The 18,999-nt window shown below is 41.2% G+C and overlaps 3 protein-coding genes across 6 annotated transcripts; 1 reads left to right on the forward strand and 2 right to left on the reverse strand.

Moving 5' to 3' along the window:
* Positions 1 to 862: 862 nt before the first annotated feature.
* LOC120441318 lies at positions 863 to 3,115 on the forward strand. Its single transcript, XM_039615832.1, has 3 exons — positions 863 to 1,013; positions 1,736 to 2,275; positions 2,876 to 3,115. Exons 2-3 carry the CDS (start codon positions 1,850 to 1,852, stop codon positions 3,113 to 3,115), a joined length of 666 nt encoding a protein of 221 aa, XP_039471766.1. The 5' UTR covers positions 863 to 1,013; positions 1,736 to 1,849.
* A 2,366-nt stretch (positions 3,116 to 5,481) lies between these two features.
* Positions 5,482 to 10,965, reverse strand: spata4 (spermatogenesis associated 4). 2 transcript variants are annotated; one of them, XM_031759529.2, is made up of 6 exons: positions 10,760 to 10,965; positions 9,260 to 9,389; positions 8,306 to 8,424; positions 7,868 to 8,088; positions 7,464 to 7,574; positions 5,483 to 7,076 (listed from the first exon to the last, which is right to left on the reverse strand). In XM_031759529.2, exons 1-6 carry the CDS (start codon positions 10,873 to 10,875, stop codon positions 6,982 to 6,984), a joined length of 792 nt encoding a protein of 263 aa, XP_031615389.1. In that variant the 5' UTR covers positions 10,876 to 10,965; the 3' UTR covers positions 5,483 to 6,981. The 2 variants fall into 2 exon arrangements, with proteins under 2 accessions (XP_039476964.1, XP_031615389.1); XM_039621030.1 differs by lacking the exon at positions 7,464 to 7,574 and having other exon boundaries at positions 5,482 to 7,076.
* A 537-nt stretch (positions 10,966 to 11,502) lies between these two features.
* Positions 11,503 to 18,867, reverse strand: asb5a (ankyrin repeat and SOCS box containing 5a). Of its 3 annotated transcripts, none has more exons than XM_031757889.2 (7): positions 18,284 to 18,867; positions 16,830 to 16,909; positions 14,030 to 14,137; positions 13,637 to 13,787; positions 12,997 to 13,131; positions 12,217 to 12,408; positions 11,503 to 12,083 (listed from the first exon to the last, which is right to left on the reverse strand). In XM_031757889.2, the coding sequence occupies exons 1-7, from the start codon at positions 18,486 to 18,488 to the stop codon at positions 11,956 to 11,958; spliced, it is 999 nt and encodes a 332-aa protein (XP_031613749.1). In that variant the 5' UTR covers positions 18,489 to 18,867; the 3' UTR covers positions 11,503 to 11,955. The 3 variants fall into 3 exon arrangements, with proteins under 3 accessions (XP_031613749.1, XP_031613757.1, XP_039476970.1); XM_031757897.2 differs by lacking the exon at positions 18,284 to 18,867 and adding an exon at positions 17,292 to 18,264; XM_039621036.1 differs by lacking the exon at positions 14,030 to 14,137 and having other exon boundaries at positions 18,284 to 18,866.
* Between the last annotated feature and the right edge of the window lie 132 nt (positions 18,868 to 18,999).

Below are 18,999 nucleotides of genomic sequence, written 5' to 3' on the forward strand. Positions count from 1 at the left end.
CAGTTTTTAATAATTTTTTCTTTTGGTCAGCTTCAGTGCCCCCCGCCCATGCACATTTAGTAGTCCATTTTTGGGACATTGTAGTCTAAACACAGCAAACATCCATCACCACATTTTTTGTGAAGGTGCAGTCAGATTTTCTAAACACAAAGCTTCTCTGTTCCTTATGAAGTCCCCATTTAGATGAGCTCAACAGCAGAAATTCACAGAACTCCACCAGAACACTCCTAAACAGTTTAATAGATTATTTTGTTTGTTTGTTTTGAACTGTTATTGTATTTGATTGATTTTGCACTTGACCCATGCTGTTCAGCTATCTGCGTTAAAATCACATGCATTGTTGCAGCAGAAGAAATCTAATGGTCATCTGCAGCTAATGGTCTGTTGAGGCTATGGAGATCCTATCAGTACACCATTGTCCTATCTCTATTAAAAGCCTAGGCTCTTGGACCACATGAGAAGCTAGGCAGTCAGCCAGAAACACTTATCATCCTGTCATCTATTTTTCACTAGCTTTACAGCTCAGCTGTACTTCACAGTGAGCATCTATGAGAGCTTGGCGATTTGGGACCATCAAAGCGATCTTAATCTGTGTGAATCTGAATAGGTTTGGCACCAGAAAAAATAAAATGCTGTGTCCCAATTTGTGATCAAAAATAAACACCAAAAATATGATATTTTTAGTGTTTTGCTAAGGTTCATATATTTTCTGAGCAGTGAAAAGGTATAAAATAGCTTTATTGAAGAACTGCTTTAGATCATACATCAAAAGTCACCTATGAGGGACATAATCAGACAATAAGTCCTTCTGTCTAAAAGGATTCGGTGAGTTAATCCATGCCAAAATCTTAAAGAATTCTTATTTCTTTTTTTTTTTTTTTGAAATGATGTCATATTGCTGGCACTGGAGACCTAAGTATGGAAACCATGGAAACACTCCGGCCAACTGCACAACTCTAGCTAGCATATTCCCACCACCACCCACCCACATTGGAGGCGACCCGCCAGAGCAGGTGAGTGGGCCACAGCTGGGCTGTATTACTACAGCGGCGACCATTGTCTGTTTGTTAGAATCCCTAGTACACCTATAGGAACATTGTGCCATGGTTCAGTTGGGGGCACCACTGGTCTTGATAGTGTCATGGGGCGGCTGTGTGAAGGCGAGAGAGGACCCAAATGCACGGCTCAGGACACGCGGGGATAACTCAAAAGGCAGGTCTTTATTACAAGGAACATAGACATACAAAACTATACTTAGGAGAAACTAGAGCTGAGGCACTGGGAAGACACGAGGGAATACACACAACCTAGAGGGACGACGCAACACGGAACAAGGGGATACTCTGACATAAATACACAGAAGGTAATGAGGGAAGTGGGAACACACGGGGAACACAGCTGAGGACAATCACCTATGACAGAGCGGGGAGGACACGAAACTGAAAATACTGACACTAAGATGTGGACCTTAAACACAACACAGAGTACACAGAGAGGAGCACAGAGAGAGGCAGAGAACAAGAAGGAATACACGAGGGGATGAGGAGAATACAGAACACAAAGGATGGAACACGGAACCAGAACAAACACCACAATACAAGCACGGACATGGGGGGAATCCAAATACCAAACCAAACAATCCTATGAACACAAAGAACAAAATATAAAACCACAGGAAAACTAAGAACACTGGGTCAAAATGACCCAGGACCATGACAGTACCCCCCCCCTTAAGGGCTGACTCCAGACCGCCCAAACCCAAGAACCAAAAGACAAGAAAACAGAAAACAACCCAACCAGGGCGGGAGGCGGGGGACCAGGACGGAGGGACCGAAACCAAACAGAACACATGGAGCATGAGACCAAAACCGAGCCCAGAAACATACAAAAACAGTCCAAAACAAAAGATGCTGGAGTCCAGGGAAACAGCGTCCATGGAGAACAGAAGGCCGACCCGGGGGGCGACAGCACAAAAGTTCATAGTCCGGCTGTTCCGGGGGCCGGCCACGTGAGAAGTGGCAGCAGAACAGGTCCGGAGGCCGGCCGCGTGGAAGACTGCGGCGGCAGCAGAACGGGTCCGGAGGCCGGCCGCGTGGAAGACGGCGGCGGCTGCAGAGCGGGTCCGGAGGCCGGCCGCGTGGAAGACGGCGGCGGCTCTCAAGCGTCAGGCGTACTGGTCGAGGCTTGGTGGGCACAGGACCAGACGAGGGTGAAGCTGAAGCAGAGGCTGGACCAGGCGACGGCGCAGGCGGAGCAGAGGCCGGAGCTGGACCAGGCGGAGCAGAAGCAGAAGCCGGAGCTGGACCAGGCGGAGCAGAAGCAGAAGCTGGACCAGGCGACGGCGTAGGCGGAGCAGAAGCAGAAGCTGGACCAGGCGAAGCAGAAGCAGAAGCTGGACCAGGCGACGGCGTAGGCGGAGCAGAAGCAGAAGCCGGAGCTGGACCAGGCGGAGCAGAAGCAGAGGCCGGACCGGGCGAAGGCGACTTGGACCCTCCAGCGGAGACGAGGAGGTGCTGGCCGGGCTGACCAGAGCCGCCAGCGGGGACGAGGAGGTGCTGGCCGGGCTGACCAGAGCCGCCAGCGGGGACGAGGAGGTGCTGGCCGGGCTCACCTGAACCCCCAGCGGGGACGAGGAGGTGCTGGCCGGGCTCACCTGAACCCCCAGCGGAGACGAGGAGGTGCTGGCCGGGCTCACCTGAACCCCCAGCGGAGACGAGGAAGTGCTGGCCGGGCTCACCTGAACCCCCAGCGGAGACGAGGGATGGCTGGCCGGGCCCACCTGAACCCCCACCGGAGACGAGGGATGGCTGGAGTGGTTCTCCTGAACCCCCAGCGGAGACGAGGGATGGCTGGAGCGGTTCTCCTGAACCCCCAGCGAGAAGAGATGCAGAGCCAGCAGGTGCGGAGACCCCTGGCTCAGCGGACACCAACTGTAGCTGCACAGGGCACGCAGTCGGCTTGGGATGCAACGGCTGGGGCTGTGCGGGGCAAACAGTCTGTCCAAAATGTGTCAGCACCACGCGGTCTTCAGCTGGCACGTCCAGCTCTTCAGAGCAGGAACTGGATTCCGATTGCGGTGAGGGACGGCGACGGCGAGAACGCCGCTTTCTCTTAGAAACGGGAGTGGCAGAGAAAACTGAAGGTGTCGGAGCCACGGTGACTGGCCCCTCATCCTCCGACCACATTCCTGCCAGGCATGAGGCAGGTGAGGGGTGGTCGGAACCAGACGTGACGGGAGTGACGGTCTGATGCTGCGACTGCAGCAGGGCTGAAGAGAGCCCCGTTCGCTGCGATACCGTCGCGGCGAGCTTTGTTTGCTGCTGCGGCAGCTGTCTGGCAGAGATCTCCGTTTGCTGTCGCTGTGGCGTGGAATCCCGGGAACGGACGCGGTCTGCCAGCTCACGAGCCTGTAACGCCTCCTTGGCTCGGCTCAGTTCATCAATAAAGCCCTCATAGCAGGAGAGCTTGCGAAGGAAAGGGTTTCCCTCGACTATTGCCCTTATGGCCTTAAGTCCGACAGAAATTGTCCGTGAGTCCGAGGCGTGGGTTATTCGCCTCACCAGACTCTGTACACGGAGAATGTCTTCCTCGCGGGCGGAGCCTGCTGGGTCCATTTCGTGGTTGCGTCGTTCTGTCATGGGGCGGCTGTGTGAAGGCGAGAGAGGACCCAAATGCACGGCTCAGGAAAGCCGTGCACAGGAAAACTAAGAACACTGGGTCAAAATGACCCAGGACCATGACAGATAGGGGATAGACTTGTTAAGGTGGGGACCACTAATGCCGGTACGCTGACACAGAGGTCTAGACGCCATGTGCTAGTACGTAGGTCAGTGGGGAATACAGACCCAACTTTAGGCTCACCCACTTATATAGATGCTTTAGGAGTGCCCAGAGGGGTCCCTAATAAATACCAGGTAGCATCAGGTTTTGAAAACATACCAGTCCTTTAAGTTTTCTTTCCAGCCACACCAAATAAAAATGTGGATAAGATTAACTATGCCCATTACAATATGTTAAGGCTTGCCAATTTGACTAGGGATGCAATTGAGGGATTAGATGAGCACGTGGCTCCTACCTCTCTGATGGCTGTACAAGATAGGATGGCCCTAGATATGCTGTTGGCTGAAAAAGGCGGTGTCTGTGCAATGTTTGGAGACATGTGCTGCACATTCATTCCAAACAACACGGCCCCTGACGGCTCTGTGACCAGAGCCCTAGAGGGACTGAGAGCATTGTCCAAGAAAATGCATGAACATTCAGGGGTGAACAATCCTCTGGAGGAGTGGATGACTCCGGTGTTTGGGCAGTGGAAAGGGTTTATTTTGTCAATCATAGTGCAAGATAGATGTTGTTGCTCAAAAGTTAAAAACTGCCAGACATTGGGGATGTGAAACTATGTGTAGGCGAGTGGAAACAGAAGAGCACGAAACAAGTGTTAAAATTGAAGATAAAAAAACGTAAAGCAAATGAGATGTGTTGAAAAATAAAGGTTAAGAACTAGGGTGCAGGACACAGCTGAATTTCCACTGCCATGTGGGTGGGATGACAGTGATAAACATGTTGTGATTGGCTGACAGGGGGAGTGCACCCACTCTCCCTGTTGGCAAAGAGGGGTGCAATGAAAAGGTATAAAATAGCTTTATTGAGGAAAGGCTTTAGATCATACATCAAATCATTCTCTAAATCATACTTTAGAACATACTCTGTGCAGCTTAGAGTTTGGTGTGTGATCTCCATATGCATATGCTTTGCTGAATAAAGAGATGAAGTTGGACTTCACGTCTCCGCCTGACTTCTTGCCATCAAAAGAATCGGGTGAAGCCGGCGTGCTTCGACAGCAGCAACCATGTCATGGATGTATTACTTATAACTAAAAAGATGACTGGTTATAATATATTAAGAGGAAAACCAAACTATTTAGGACTAGTATGGCTAGATGTTGAAGTTAATGCAATATCTTGTAAGTACTGTACATTGGGTATTTTACATATCAAATACTTATCAAATTTTTAAGACCACCACCCAATCTAATGTTTATGCCACAAGTGCCCTAAAACAGCATTATTGGTAATTACCCAAATATTTTTTTATGTTTATGTAATAGTTAATCCCCCAACATGTGCAAAATCTTTAATCAAAATTAGATTTTTAATGCTACAATATAATTATTGCTGTTATCCGTGAATTTTCATATTAACTCTATTATTTAAAAAAGGGGAAGCAGATTAGTATTTTTTCATTAAAATGCCAAATTACAGTTATTTAATTGTATTCATGAACCGAAAAATTTGTTTTGGTGATTGAATATTATGTTTCATTAATTTCTGACTTCTCAGTGCAGTCCGGGTCGAATTTGTGTAAAAAAAAAAAAAAAAAAAATCATGAATTCAGTTTGTTATTTGCCTAACAACATTATTTTTTTCTCTTTCTATGACAAAGTCTAATACATTTGTTAAGCACTGTACAACATGTAGGAAATGACAGTGTTTAATTTTACATTGTCTGCCAAGTCTGCCAGGAAAGCCACTTAAATAAAAAATGAAAAAGCAGTCATTCGGTAGTGAACACAAATGAGCGAGCATAAGTTTAGCTTTATTCATCCCAAGGGTTGGAAATCCTTGAGTTATAGCAGATAAAAACACTCAAAACAGCTTAAATAAAACAGAATAGCTCAACAAAATGTAATATGACAAACCAAAACAGCTCAATAACGTGCACAAAATAAAGGAGCTAATTTAAAAGGGAAAAAGTATAGAATGAAACACCAGTTATTAATATGATAGGAAATTTAATATTGGGTGGGTGGAGAAAACATTTCACATTATATTATTCTATCTCCAATTTAAGCTCGACTATTAAAATCATTATCCATGACATTAAGTTAATGAATTTGGCATGACGTTGTTGGCAGATCCCTGAGCAAAATGATAATTTATGACTGAAAATATAGGAATGTGCATGTCATAGTAGAAATATTAAGTCATTAGCATAGTAGTAGAGTGTTCTTTTAGACAAGTTTTTGCATAACTCTTTAGCAAGGAATACTGGTACATAGAGTCATTACACTGAACATATGGTGTTTATTTTCTAGGCACAATCATGACTGTTCAGCTTGTTTTGTTGCAGCTCTAAATGAAGATGTGTCAGCACATTCAACTTGCGTTGCTATGGGCACAGTTTTTTTGACATTGAGAAAAAAAGACCAAAGAATCTTTGGTCTTTAGTTAACAGCAGTTTAAAAAAAGAAGAAGAAAAAAACAGTGATTCAGCTCATTGTATTTCTAAAATATAAATCTCCGGTCCATAAAAATGCTGAAACATGCTTTGTAACCAAGAGCATTTTTTTTTTTTTTTTTAAATGAAAGGGAAAAGCTTTCATGTCTGCCTGCCACAATGACTGGGTGTTTAGCAAAGCAATTAAGGAATCTGCTAATATCTTCATAGAGTAGATTTTATCAGCCTTTTTCAGGTTTCTCCCAAAATGAGAGACTGATTGAGAGACAGCGAGGCTCTGTGATGACTGAGGAGCATAGATGAAAATTTAGTAATATGTGAATATTCAGTAATATCTAATATTCATTATCAACTGTTACTTTTAAAATAACACTTCTTATGCTGGTGAAACACAATGGTGAACAGTTTAAGCTCAGTATAACCACTGTATAAATTTATAAAATGCAAATGGTACACCTTCAGCTCCTCTGCACGGGCCATTGAGAAATAATGGTATGATGTAATGCTGCCGCCTACTGGCAGAAACAGACACAGCATATATCATGGTAGAGACCTTTTACCATTATATAAGCGATAACAAGAAATTACGTCATGCATCATCCAAATCAAATCACATCAAATTACAGTCAGGTAAATACTGGTGAGGTATAATAGTTTGAGAAGGACTTTGTTTTGAATAACTGAAAATAAATGAGTTCATCATTTCACACATAAAACAGTGACAGCGCAGTTATTCAATCGGTATCTTTAATAATTAACCAATGAATGTTTGGCTGGCTGACGGACCTTTATCTCCTTAAAGGAAACAGAAGCTCTGCTCCATGTTGGTGAAGACCACAGCTCTAGAACAGCAGAAACACATCTGTCAAAAGTGCAGCTACAATTACACTGGTGTATTAGTTCTGTTTTGTGCATTAGGTTATTCAGCACCACAGAAAGAAATACTTAAATTAAAAAAAACATTAACTTTAATAGCTACTTGTACATAAGCAGTGTTTTTTTAAAGCAGCTGCTGTGCAGGCAACAGCTGGATGTAACAGTTTCCTGGTATACAGTTCCACTGCAAGCAACCAAGACCCAGCTATTCCACCACTGAAGGACAGGTGTCAATATTTACCTCCCAAATTTACTGCAGCCAACTGGTGCATTCAACATTTTTACAAAATCCATATTCTCTTCAGCTTACTTTTGCAAAAATAAATAAACAAAAGTAGGGAGTTTGTGCATACTTAAGGTATTGCCTTCAGGTGAACAGGTGTCAGAGCACTTATCCATCTGGCTTGGTGGCACAAGATTGTGGGGAGCTGGCTGGCTTCGCTTAGGCTTCACTTTAAAACGTCCTGTACTCAAAACAGGGCATTGTCAAAAAAAGCAAATTTCTACACAAATAAATTTGATTTATTCCCCTTTGCATGTGTTTTGACCCTGCTCTCTTATTTTGTCTCCAACACAAAAAAATTAATGATTGTAAACTCTGAACTGGCCATACTGCAAATCATGCAGTTATTATATCTACTAGCATTTCCATAATGCAATATGCCAGAAATATGTCACCTCCTGATAATCTAAGTAGCTGTATGTATTTATGAATCTTAATGTGAGATACAATGCCGCTTAATCATGGATGACCTACCAGGGTTCAGAATTCTCTCTGCAGCTTTGTGCTCGAGGTGCCTGCGGAGGATGTTTTCTGCCTTCCTCTGGTTTGTGCTTATATCAGGCACAGCCTTGATTTCTGTTCCTGTCAGGTTGTTCTTGATGGCTTTTGAAGCTGTGGAGCGAGCCAGGCTGGGAAGTAGGTTCTGGTATTCTTCATCGGTGAAGTCTGGCTCTGGGCCCTCTACATCACTGACTCTTAAAAGGGAAACACAATATATGTTATGGTTCTTTGTCACATCGCTTTGACCGCTAAACAAATATTTGTGAGAGTTGCAATAGTATTGTTCTGGATCTTTTCAACATCATTAATAGTTACATGTGTAGTCACATATTTGTAGTTACATATACAAAAAAATGCAAACATTTATTTTTAAAGATCAGTATTACATCAGATATAAAGCTGCCAACATACCTCCCGTTAGTTAAAATAGTGTAAACTTCCAGCACCATCAGCTCAGCTGCTCCTGGTTTACAATGGATTGTTCCATCAATGGCCTCCTTCTTCAAGTACATATTCCGCTTCTCTAAAGACTGGATCAATAAACTTTGTAGATTATATTTAAACACTTGAATGGAGAAGGAAACCACTTTACGATTCAGTTAACACAGGCACTGTGGGTAGTGAAAATGTCACATCCCAGCGGGACCTCAACACAGGGCTGGACTGGTAAATCTGGCATACTGGGCATTTTGCGCACCAGCTGTACAAGCACTGACAACAGCCCATTCATTTATTTTCAATGCTGACACTGGATTGCCCAGTCAATCTCTTAATGTGACCAGCCCATCCCCTTCGCTGTGTGGAAGAAGTGGTGAAAAGGTGAAGCTGAAAAGCTGAAAGAAAACAATAAAAAGAAATTAAAAACAACCAACATGTTAGCTGTCAGGGCTGCTGCTCCACCATGAACCGGCAACAACTAGTAACCAATCTTCAGTTACAGCACACTGTTGCTGCGAGTGCCTGCTGTGGAGAAGTGAGGGGGAGATGGAGGTAGATGAAATTGACATGGTAAGAAAATAGATGGAGGGACATATTTAGGAAGGAACTTTGACCATGAGCCATTGCTAATAGCTGAAGTGTAGCTTTTAACTGTAGCAACTACTTAAGTCCAAGTCCAGCCCTGCTTCAACATATGTATTTAAGGCTCCATGCTTTCTGTGTGTCTGTGCCCCTGGCGAATTGCAGATTAACCAAAACATTTATTTATGACACTTGCCTGGAACAAGTAAGAAAAACTTGAACTTGTATTATTTTAACACCAAACTGTACCTGGAAGATGCATTTCAGTGACATGCCAGCTGCAGTGAATAAAAAAAAGCATTTCTTCGCGGCTCATTATATTTTTGAATATTTTCCTCTGCTCACCCGCTCTATCTGGCTCCAGTTCCACTGTTTGGCAGAAAGCGATGTTCCTCTGTCGTATGAGTGCAATGAAAAGTCTCGGGGGTAATAATGAGAAAATATCTGTGCCACAAGGTAGCCGCTGGAAAAATCTCTGGAAATGAAATACAGAAATAACAATATGCACTTACTGGCTCTACCAGTGGAATTTGTCTTAGCACTTGGTTATTCCTTGTCATAGCAGATTTATTGTTATCCTTGCGTTTTCTTTCTTTTTTAATCAACCTCACATAATCCTGCTCCTTTTAAGTTGGTTATTCGCTTCATATTTTATGCATTGTAAGTTTGTGTTTAAATGAGGAAACTGAAAAAAATGGGGCACATGGTAGTGCAGAATTTTGATATGCTGTATATAAATTAGGAAATTGATACAAACACAGTTCACAGTGTGCTGGAAATTGGGTAGGTGGGTGTGAGGGGGGAGGTAGATAGATTGAGGTAGATTTTGTGTGGTTATATTGTATTGATACAGGGACACCAAATATCAATTTCATTTCATTTTAAACAAATTAAAATATTCTGGAATTACTATGAGGACTCACCTCACGCACCACAATCCTGAGGTAATGATAGCCAGACAAACTTCGATTAAATCGGCTCAACTCTAAACCCATCCAACACTGGACACACTTAGCTTGACAAAGCCACCTCTTTTACACAATTTTCAAACAGCCTCATGCTTTAAAACTTACAAGCTGATGAATGATCTCTTTTTAATTTCAAAGAGACATTTTTCTTCATAAGGTCTGGCCTGCATAGTCCCATCCACTTAGTGTACTTCTCAGTCATGCTGGTTACCACGATTGCTGCAGAAGCACTAAACTACTGTTAGCCAACTAATGAAGTTAAGACTGCACTGCAACAACTTATCTTTATCAAACTGTATGAATTTACCTTACAGCTGATGTGTATCAGTAGAATTGAGCTAAGGGGGTACATTAATGCCGTAATGGGTACTGTATGTGTGTGTGTGCATTTATATTTCTATATATCATGACTTCTTGAATGTATGTATTGTGCATTCATCTATTCCTCTTTTCTGCTGAACTAACAGTTCAGCTGCTGTCCTGATCTTCGGGACTCAGAAGTTATCCACGGATCTCCTTTTTTCAGTCACAGGAGTCCAAGAGCCTATTAAAAAGTGCGACATTGTCTGCATATATAAAATGTGCAGGCTTAGATACAGCGTGACATCTGGCCACCCTAGTTTTATGTGATTTGTTTCTTTTTTTTAAATCTGCAGTTACGTGTTTGTTTTAAGTTAGAAAAAAGATTAAATGGTATCTAAATAAAACACTTACCTACGAATGGTAGGTAGGTTAGTAAAAACACAACATAATACTTTTCTAACAATATGCAGGAAAATAGACGTGTAAAAATATATATTTTAATCGCACATATCCTATTTTAATTCTTCTTCTTTTCTTTTATTCGTATTTGTGATTCACAAAATAGGTTCTGTACCTGCGCACATTTTGGGGATAAAATGCCAAGTCCAGAGTTTGCAGCCACTTGACTACTTCTCTTGGTAGTCCTGTTTTCTTGGGACATTCTGCGAAACATATGCTGCTCCGAGCCATGAAATCTACACACCACTGACCTTTCTATCGCTGTTACCAGTCACTTTCCTGCTTTGTTTTAAGGTGGGCTAATTGACGAGCTCCTGGCCTGTTTTGTTGAGATTTCTATGACAACAGCACTCTGTGGTGCTAAACCGTGTCGGTAGCGGCGTGCTGCCCTCTAGAGGGTGAGCGGTCTGTTTCTTCATTTATTTATTTATTTGGCTAAAATTTGTATAAAGCTTTTAATTTTTAATAGTGCCAACCAATAAATAATACTAGAGCATACACAACTGCATGTAATATAACAATGAAACTCAAATAATTAATTACAAATACTGAAATGAAACTCAGATATATAAAATAAGAAATCAAAATACTGCCAAAATATTATCAAATGGCACATGAATATCTTGTTAATAATATGTTAGGGCATGATTTAAAAGTTCCATCCAGCTACACACATTTTCCATCCGAGCAGTTGTCAGTGGTCAGTAATCCAAGCTTAAACTTGTCAACTCTTTGAATAACTGATTCCACCATACCACTGAGACAAACATTGGTAACAAATCCACCATGTGGCTCCTAGGAAAGACATATTTGAATGCAACAGGTTTCAAAACAAATTTTTAATATTCTAGTGTTTAATGCTAAACAATGAACATTCATTAACATACAGCATATAGTGTGCATTTACACGTTATTCTAATCTTTTATGGGGGGTTTAAATATAAAGTGCAACACTCACTGGCAACTAGTAAGGCATTTTCTAACCACTGCAGAACAGAAAACAAAATATTTATTATTAATGTTATTCAAACAAAATTAACCTAGGGAAAACTAATCCTGGAAGTTTGCTTTAGTGGCATCCTGCTTTACATTTATCCAGGTCCACACATCCTCACATGAGAATCAGGCCAGCTCAACACAGCTGCTACAGTCAGCTACTCGGCTGTGTGGCTAATTCAAATTAATTGCTTTTACTGGATTGACTGGAAGCTAAAATTAAAGTTATGAGGAGTGTGGAGTTGATATAATTTTTTGGTGTCCAAGGCTTCTTCCTGCAAGTCCCATTTAGGCAAACAGTTTGATAATCTGTTGTCATTGGTACTGCAGGTAGCTCTTGATCCTGTTAGGCAGAGGAAGATGGGAAAGAAGGTGGAGTCTGTCGCGTCCAACGCAGTTTCTGATGCACTGACGACACAACTGGCTAAGCAACCGTGGTGTAGCTATGAAAAGGAGATAGGAAAACATTATTTATCACTGTTAATTGGTGGTTAAAAAAAGACAGAAACAGGTCAAAGCTAGGTCAGAAAGAGATCAATGATTGCACACGAAACTAAGTAAAAAGTAAACTCATACCTTCATAAAGCAGTAGAAAGCCTTCTGTTAGACTGCTGGGTGGAGCCACATCCACTGGCCTCTGAAACTCTGTGTTCCTGGCATTAATGTCTGCGCCAAAGTCCAGCAGCAACTTCACTACAGCTGTGCAGTCTTTTTCTGCAGCTGCATGTAAGGGTGAATCCAGGGATTTACCTTTCTGTACATTTGCACCTACATGGAGGAGACTACAATTATCCATAGTCCAATCAGAAAACTCCAAGATCAGATGCCTGTATTGTTAAGTACAAGTAGCTTTGGTTAATTTGTGACTATATTTTTAATTTACCTTTTCTTTACTTGCCTAAATTACCTTCTTTCAAAGACTGCAGTGAGACACAAATGGGCACACTAATCACTTGTATATGTAATCAGTCACTTCTTGGGTATAAATGTGGTCCCACTTCTTATTGAAATTGCAATGTGTGCTTTGCTTGTATTAAGTTCTTGTTTACTAAGGCTGCTGCTAATAAAGCAATTAGTTTGTCTGTTTCTTATGTGATAGAGTTCTCATTAGCTCTTTGTTACACCTTTTGCACTTGACAATTTGCAGTCTCATTGTTTGTCATATTCCTAGCACAGAATTTATCATATTGTTGTTTAAATGTTTTTATTCCCCCCCCCCAGAGGCCTCTAAAATCCTCTGAGCATGCATATATTTATTATATATCAGTTTGTTTTTGTGTTTCTAATCTTTGTGCTTAAGTCCATATGTTCACATAGGACTTTTCTGTAAACATCGACACAGTTCTGCGAACTGACCTTCCCTCAGGAGTTTCCTGGCACATTCAAGCTCTTGGCAGACGCAGGCTGTATATAGTGCTGTGCCCAGGTGAGGAATGTCCATGTCCACATCTGCCCCCCAAGTCACCAGAGCCTCTACACAACCGTAATGACCTGGAAGTAATGAAGCGTGAAGTCAGTAATCAGTAAGTGACAATGCAAAATAATTCTCCAAGCTGTCTGCTCAGGCCCTGTTGGATTTATAGCTAAAGCTGTTTATCATAGTGCAAGTAAGAACGTGCTTATAGCACAGTAAAGGACACAAAATCAGGTCGAAAGTCAAGCGTAATCTGCAGAGAGGGGAACTGCGATAATGTTGGGTTATTTTCTGATTATACTGCTCTGATTATACTGTTAGTCAAAAATAATGACTCTCATCAGCAAAAGCCGGCTCTCACAAGCTTAAGTCTCTTAGGACTGGTCCTCTAACACTGGCTCACTTTGAAGTAAATGGTCCATGTAGAATAGTCTCTTTTTCCAAGGGGATATCTTTCCATTGTGTTTCACATAGACCCACACAGTAATACATGCATAATCATGTAACACTAACTTGAATCACAAAAAATACTGAAAATAATCAGAGTTTATGGATTTTGCAAAATCTTTGGTCATGACATACCTTTGCTGGTTGCTTCGTGTATCGGAGAAGGTTGATATAAAAGACTCTGGGGTTTTGCTCCATTTTCCAGAAGAATTTCCGTGCATGCCACACTGCCCACTGTACAGGCATTGAACAGAGCGGTGACTCCATCAATTGTAGAAGCATTGACCTGTGAACACATTTTCTTTTTATTCTTATTTTTAGGCCTTATTTAATCATGCAAGTTGACAAATAGTAACAGCCTGGGGGTACAGTTGAAAGGGAACAACAACAACTTAATAGCTCTGCAGTGACTGAAACAGGGCATTGCTCATTTGTTACCCTTACCCAGATTTTCCCAGCCATGGAAATTTCATTTGACCTGTGCAACATGGCAACATTAAAGAGTCACCAGGCCACTATAGGACTTACATTTGCTCCTGCATCAATGAGTGCTCTGGCACAGGCAACATGGTCTCCAAGACAGGCCTCATGCAGGGGTGTTACATGGTCTATAGTCAGAACATTTACATTGTGACCCTGGAAACAGAATCAAATAGCCACAGATATTTAGTGGGCATGGATATTTATGGGACATTAACTCATAAATGAACAAGAACATTAATAAGTTTATCTCCTCTTACAAAACACAGACATTCTCTTCAGTTAGGGTTCTTAGCAATTTTCAAACTGTGATGATTTCAACAGCAGAGATTAACAAGCCTGCTAATTAAACTGTAGATCCAACTGAAAGCCAGTAAAGAGCTAATAAATTACCATCTGAAATCCTGTAATAATTTTCCTACTTTGTTATGAATTTGTCTGACTAGAGCAAAGCATTGTTTCCTCTGTAGCTGAAGTCACAGGCTTTTTTGTAGCACATTCTGTGAGCAGCTGGAAATGCAAGTGGAGATTTCACTTTTAATGCATTTGTATTAGTATTGTACTTGTTTTTGTTTGCAATTATTCTTTCCTTAGCATATGTTCAAATAATAGTTCCATGGTCAAACTCCCCTCACACACTATACATAAGGGGCATGTATATGCCATAAAAACTACAAAAATAATATTAATTTTAAAACCATGTGGTTATTGTAACCCATAGTGCAATTTTGAGTATTTAGATTTTGTGTTGTTGGCATTTAGCTAGCCTGTATATTGAAACTTATGAACTGTTGTTAAGTATGTATAGGTTTAAAGTGACAAATAGGTCAGTAAATAGAAAGTACAATCTCTTACAGTTCCAGGGGTTTGGGACATGAATTAAAAAGAAAATCTTTGGGTAAATAAGGCCTTTGAACTACTGTACAAAACAAGTTTATTTTCCAAAAACTAGGCCAAAATCCTAGAAGCACTATGTGAAAAATTAAGTACACTCCATGATTCAATAGCTTGTAGAACAAACTTTACTCTGACATTGTTCTTTAAAACAGGGTTTGTGGGGATTTATCCATAGCTTCCTCAAGGTCTCACCACAGCATTTTAGCTAAGACGTTGAGATCTGGACTTTGACAGTCCCATTGCAACACCTTGGGTCTTTTCTTTTCCAGCCATTCTGTTGTAGGTTTGCTCTTGTGGTGATGTTCTAGTCTGTGACCAAATTTCAGCTAAGCTTTAACAGATAGCTTCATCTTTAACTGTAGAATGGTATTGAATGGTGTTCATGGTTAGCTCAGTGACTGCTAGGTGCCCAGGATCTGTGGCTGCAGAAGAAGCTCACTGAGCTTGATAGTTACTATGAACAATTACTGTCACTATGAAGTCATTGTGCTGATATGTTGTGTTTCTGTTTTGCCAGATGTGGCACTGTGAATAATGGCCAAACATCTCCACTTAGGACATTGGTTCCAGGTGCTGCCATGTTCGTTTTAGAGAGAAGAGGCTTTCTACTGGCAACCCTTCCAAACAAACCATATTAGTTCAGTCTTTTCCTAATTGTACTATAATGAGATGTAGCTTTTGGGTTTTTGGCAGTGTCTCTGAGCATTGCAGAGATGAATTTGGCAACTGTCTTGAATGTTTTCCACTTATGAATAATCTTTCTCACTGTAGAATGATTTGGTCTTCCCAAACAGATCAGCAGCAACAATTGTTTCTTTAAGATAATCGCCTAGTTTTTCCTAATTCGTTGGCAATGTGCTAAACATTGACACACACCTGCACGCTCCAGACCAACAAAGTGCCAAAATGTCTGCTTTTATATCGGTGGTTACACTTGCTGACAATCAGTTACTCAGATGCTTTTACCCTAATGCATTTAGGGTGTACATAATTGTTTCTGCACTTTGGCTCAATTTTTTATCATGAAAATAATGACAGAGTGTGTAATATGTCGTGTTTTTTAATTCATTTTAGGTGCTATTTACAAAATTTGTGGACCTGTTCAGAACCATGCATCCATTTTTATCAGCTTATTTAGTTCAGGGTCGTGATGGGGCTGGAGATAATCCCACTGGTCATAAGCTTGAAGGGTACAACTGGACAGGTGACCAGTCTGTATCAGCGCTCACCCAGTGAGACAGACAAACATGATGCTAACATCCTCACTTATAGCCAATTTAGAGTTACCACTTAACCTATCGCGCATGTCTTTGGACTATGGGAGGAAGCCAGAGTGCCCATAGAGAACCACAGGCAAAAGAGATAACATACAAATTCCACTCAGAAAGGTCCCAGCTGGTCAGGGGATTTGGACCTTCTTGCTTTGAGGAAACAATGCCTACTATTGCACCACTGTGCTGCCTTGTAAGGAACAGCTTTATATCTTATATTATTATTTTTTTTACTTTGCACTGATACATCAACTCTTATAATTGACAGATAGCGTGAAACAGTATCTTCCCTGTTGGATCACAAACATTATTAGCATTTTTATGCCGTATGGAAAGCTAGAACTACATAGTGAAATATGGAAATAGTTATCAATAATTTATCTGCTAGGTGTATACTGTGTTACTCTCATTAAAAAATATTGCTGCTACAAGCATACCAAACATATGCTATATTGTAATCGTGACCCAGGTAATAATTTTATATAAATCTTACAGATAACTTTGTAGCAGTCTCCAGAGTTTTATCCACACCTTGATCTCTTTATCAAGGTGTGGATAAATCTACAAAGTTACTGAACCAAACTGGCTTGTGGAAGAGATGGTTACAACAGGATTCATGTTTGCAGATGAGAGGTTACACATTACCCGCCTGCCTCCAAGGGAATTGTGTTTTTCTTCACCTGTAAAATGAGGGTCCTCAAGGCCAGGAGGCGGCCCTGACTGGCAGCATCGTGGAGGGGTGAGCGGTCTGCCCAAGATCCTGTGACAGGAATACGAATTCAGTACTTAGTCAAACTTAAATGTATTTTTATTTACTTAATTCTCTTGTCGAGACTCCTTAAAAAAATCTACAGTACAGAGAAAGCTTCAAATATGCATTCTCCTGCCACACATCTAAACATAGCAACTGGCTGTTTTAACCTCTCAAGTCACGTTTTACCTTTCATCTTCCAAGAGTTAATGCACCCGGCAGCATATGGTTATGTGACTTAACAGCGCTTGAAAATTCCTGATGCATTAAACTCTGCACTATCACACTCCATTCACATGACAAATGAAAGTAAACCTGCCAAACTGGCTGTGGCTGTTCAATAAAAAACAGAAGGAAATCCAGAAAAAAGAAGAAATGTCTTCAGGCGCACCTGAGTCAATGTCCAGAATAACAGCTGATGCATTCCACACGTTCTCATCGTCATCATCTTCATCCACCCTTTCATCCATATTCTTTATAAATTATACAATAATCCACCTAATGTTTTCTATTAAATCCATGCTTTTTTATTCATGCACCTTATTTTCCCTGACTGACATTAAAATCTGAAATACAGACAGGACCAGCTAGAGACATCAAACAGATTTCTCAGAACAAGAAAGACCATATCTACGGGACCGTGACAAATACCCTGAGCTTGGTCAATTAGTATTCCATGGAGTGGGTACACTTTAGATTAAACAGCCCTTTGGATGATAGCTACAGATTATGTTGTTGTCGTGTCTGTCTTCCCTCAGAATGTGCCTTCGAACCGCCTGTCCCTGAGAATGTGGAGTGTTGTTTTGGTGGCTGTGTGAAAGTGTGCACTGCATAGCTGGGAATGGAAACTAGGGCAGGATGCGGCTGGGGGAGGGGATATCATGACTGCGTTCTATTAATACATTAGAGAGAAAGAGCTGCCGGGCCAACACTGTCTTCATTTAATATTGAATGTACAGTTCAGGATTTCTAAGTAGCTATTAAGCTAATGAAAGAAAAGTGGGCTATCAATGATATTTCTAGTATGTATTAATGTGAACACAATTAATGGCTTTTATACTCATTGGATTAGCAATGCAGTATTTATAGCTCATTTGTAAACACTGAAATGGTGTGTGTGTGTGTGTATGTGTGCATGGAGGGCTTCTGTACGATTCTAAAGAAAACATTTAGATTTTACCTCTGACCTTTTACAGTTGGGGTTAAATGCGTTGCAGGGTGTTTGTAACCATAATTTATTTGTATTGTGGTTACATTTAAGCTGTGTTTGCCATCATCATACAGATATATTACACCTTAAACTGCAAAATGTTATTAAGTAACCAAATTAATAAAAAATCAAGTGTTAGTCCTTTTTAAAACGACCTGTCTCAAAGTACTCACTGTGTTGTTGACCATAATCATAGAACTCTGCTGATATCCTGGCAGCCTCTTTGCGATTCCCACGGACAATGTAGAAGTATGTCAGCAAGTTAAGAGAGATCTTAACAAAAAGCTTAAAGCAGAACAGTGCCAAGATGCTGAGGTAAACATTGGACAACTGGGCTGCGAAGGGCTTGTTGGTGAATTCCTCTGTATGGTCTGACATTTCCTCTGGCACGATACAGAAGAGCTTTGGTTATGATGAACGCAGGATCAGATGCCACTACAAAAAGCATAAGAGGAGCCTGCTTTTTCCTCCCAGTGCACTGACTAGTTGGCTGGTCCTGACAAAGCACGGGCTGGAAAAAATTCTCTGCAGCTGCTACTGTGCCTGATTGCAACAACTGAAATGTAAGTGTACACTATGTTTGGATGTGGGTGGGCTCAAGTTATATAAATTTCAAACTTACAAACTTGTTTTAATTACAGAGGTGATGTGATTTTCCCCAAAAATGTAAGTCGTGGCAGTATTTAATTCAGATTTTTCATTAAAATGTCTTTTTGCATGAGTTGAACTAAATATAGTGGTTTAAATTCTGGTTTAGTTTGACTGAACATGTGTTTAATTGTCTTGCAGTCAGTTGAATAAACGATCATCTGAATCTAGATAAAACTGATGTAAATATATAAACTTCATTTCAGCATACACACACACAAACACACACTCACACACATCT

The sequence above is a fragment of the Oreochromis aureus genome, linkage group 2, assembly GCF_013358895.1.
Source record: "Oreochromis aureus strain Israel breed Guangdong linkage group 2, ZZ_aureus, whole genome shotgun sequence".
In the NCBI taxonomy this organism is placed as follows: domain Eukaryota; kingdom Metazoa; phylum Chordata; class Actinopteri; order Cichliformes; family Cichlidae; genus Oreochromis; species Oreochromis aureus.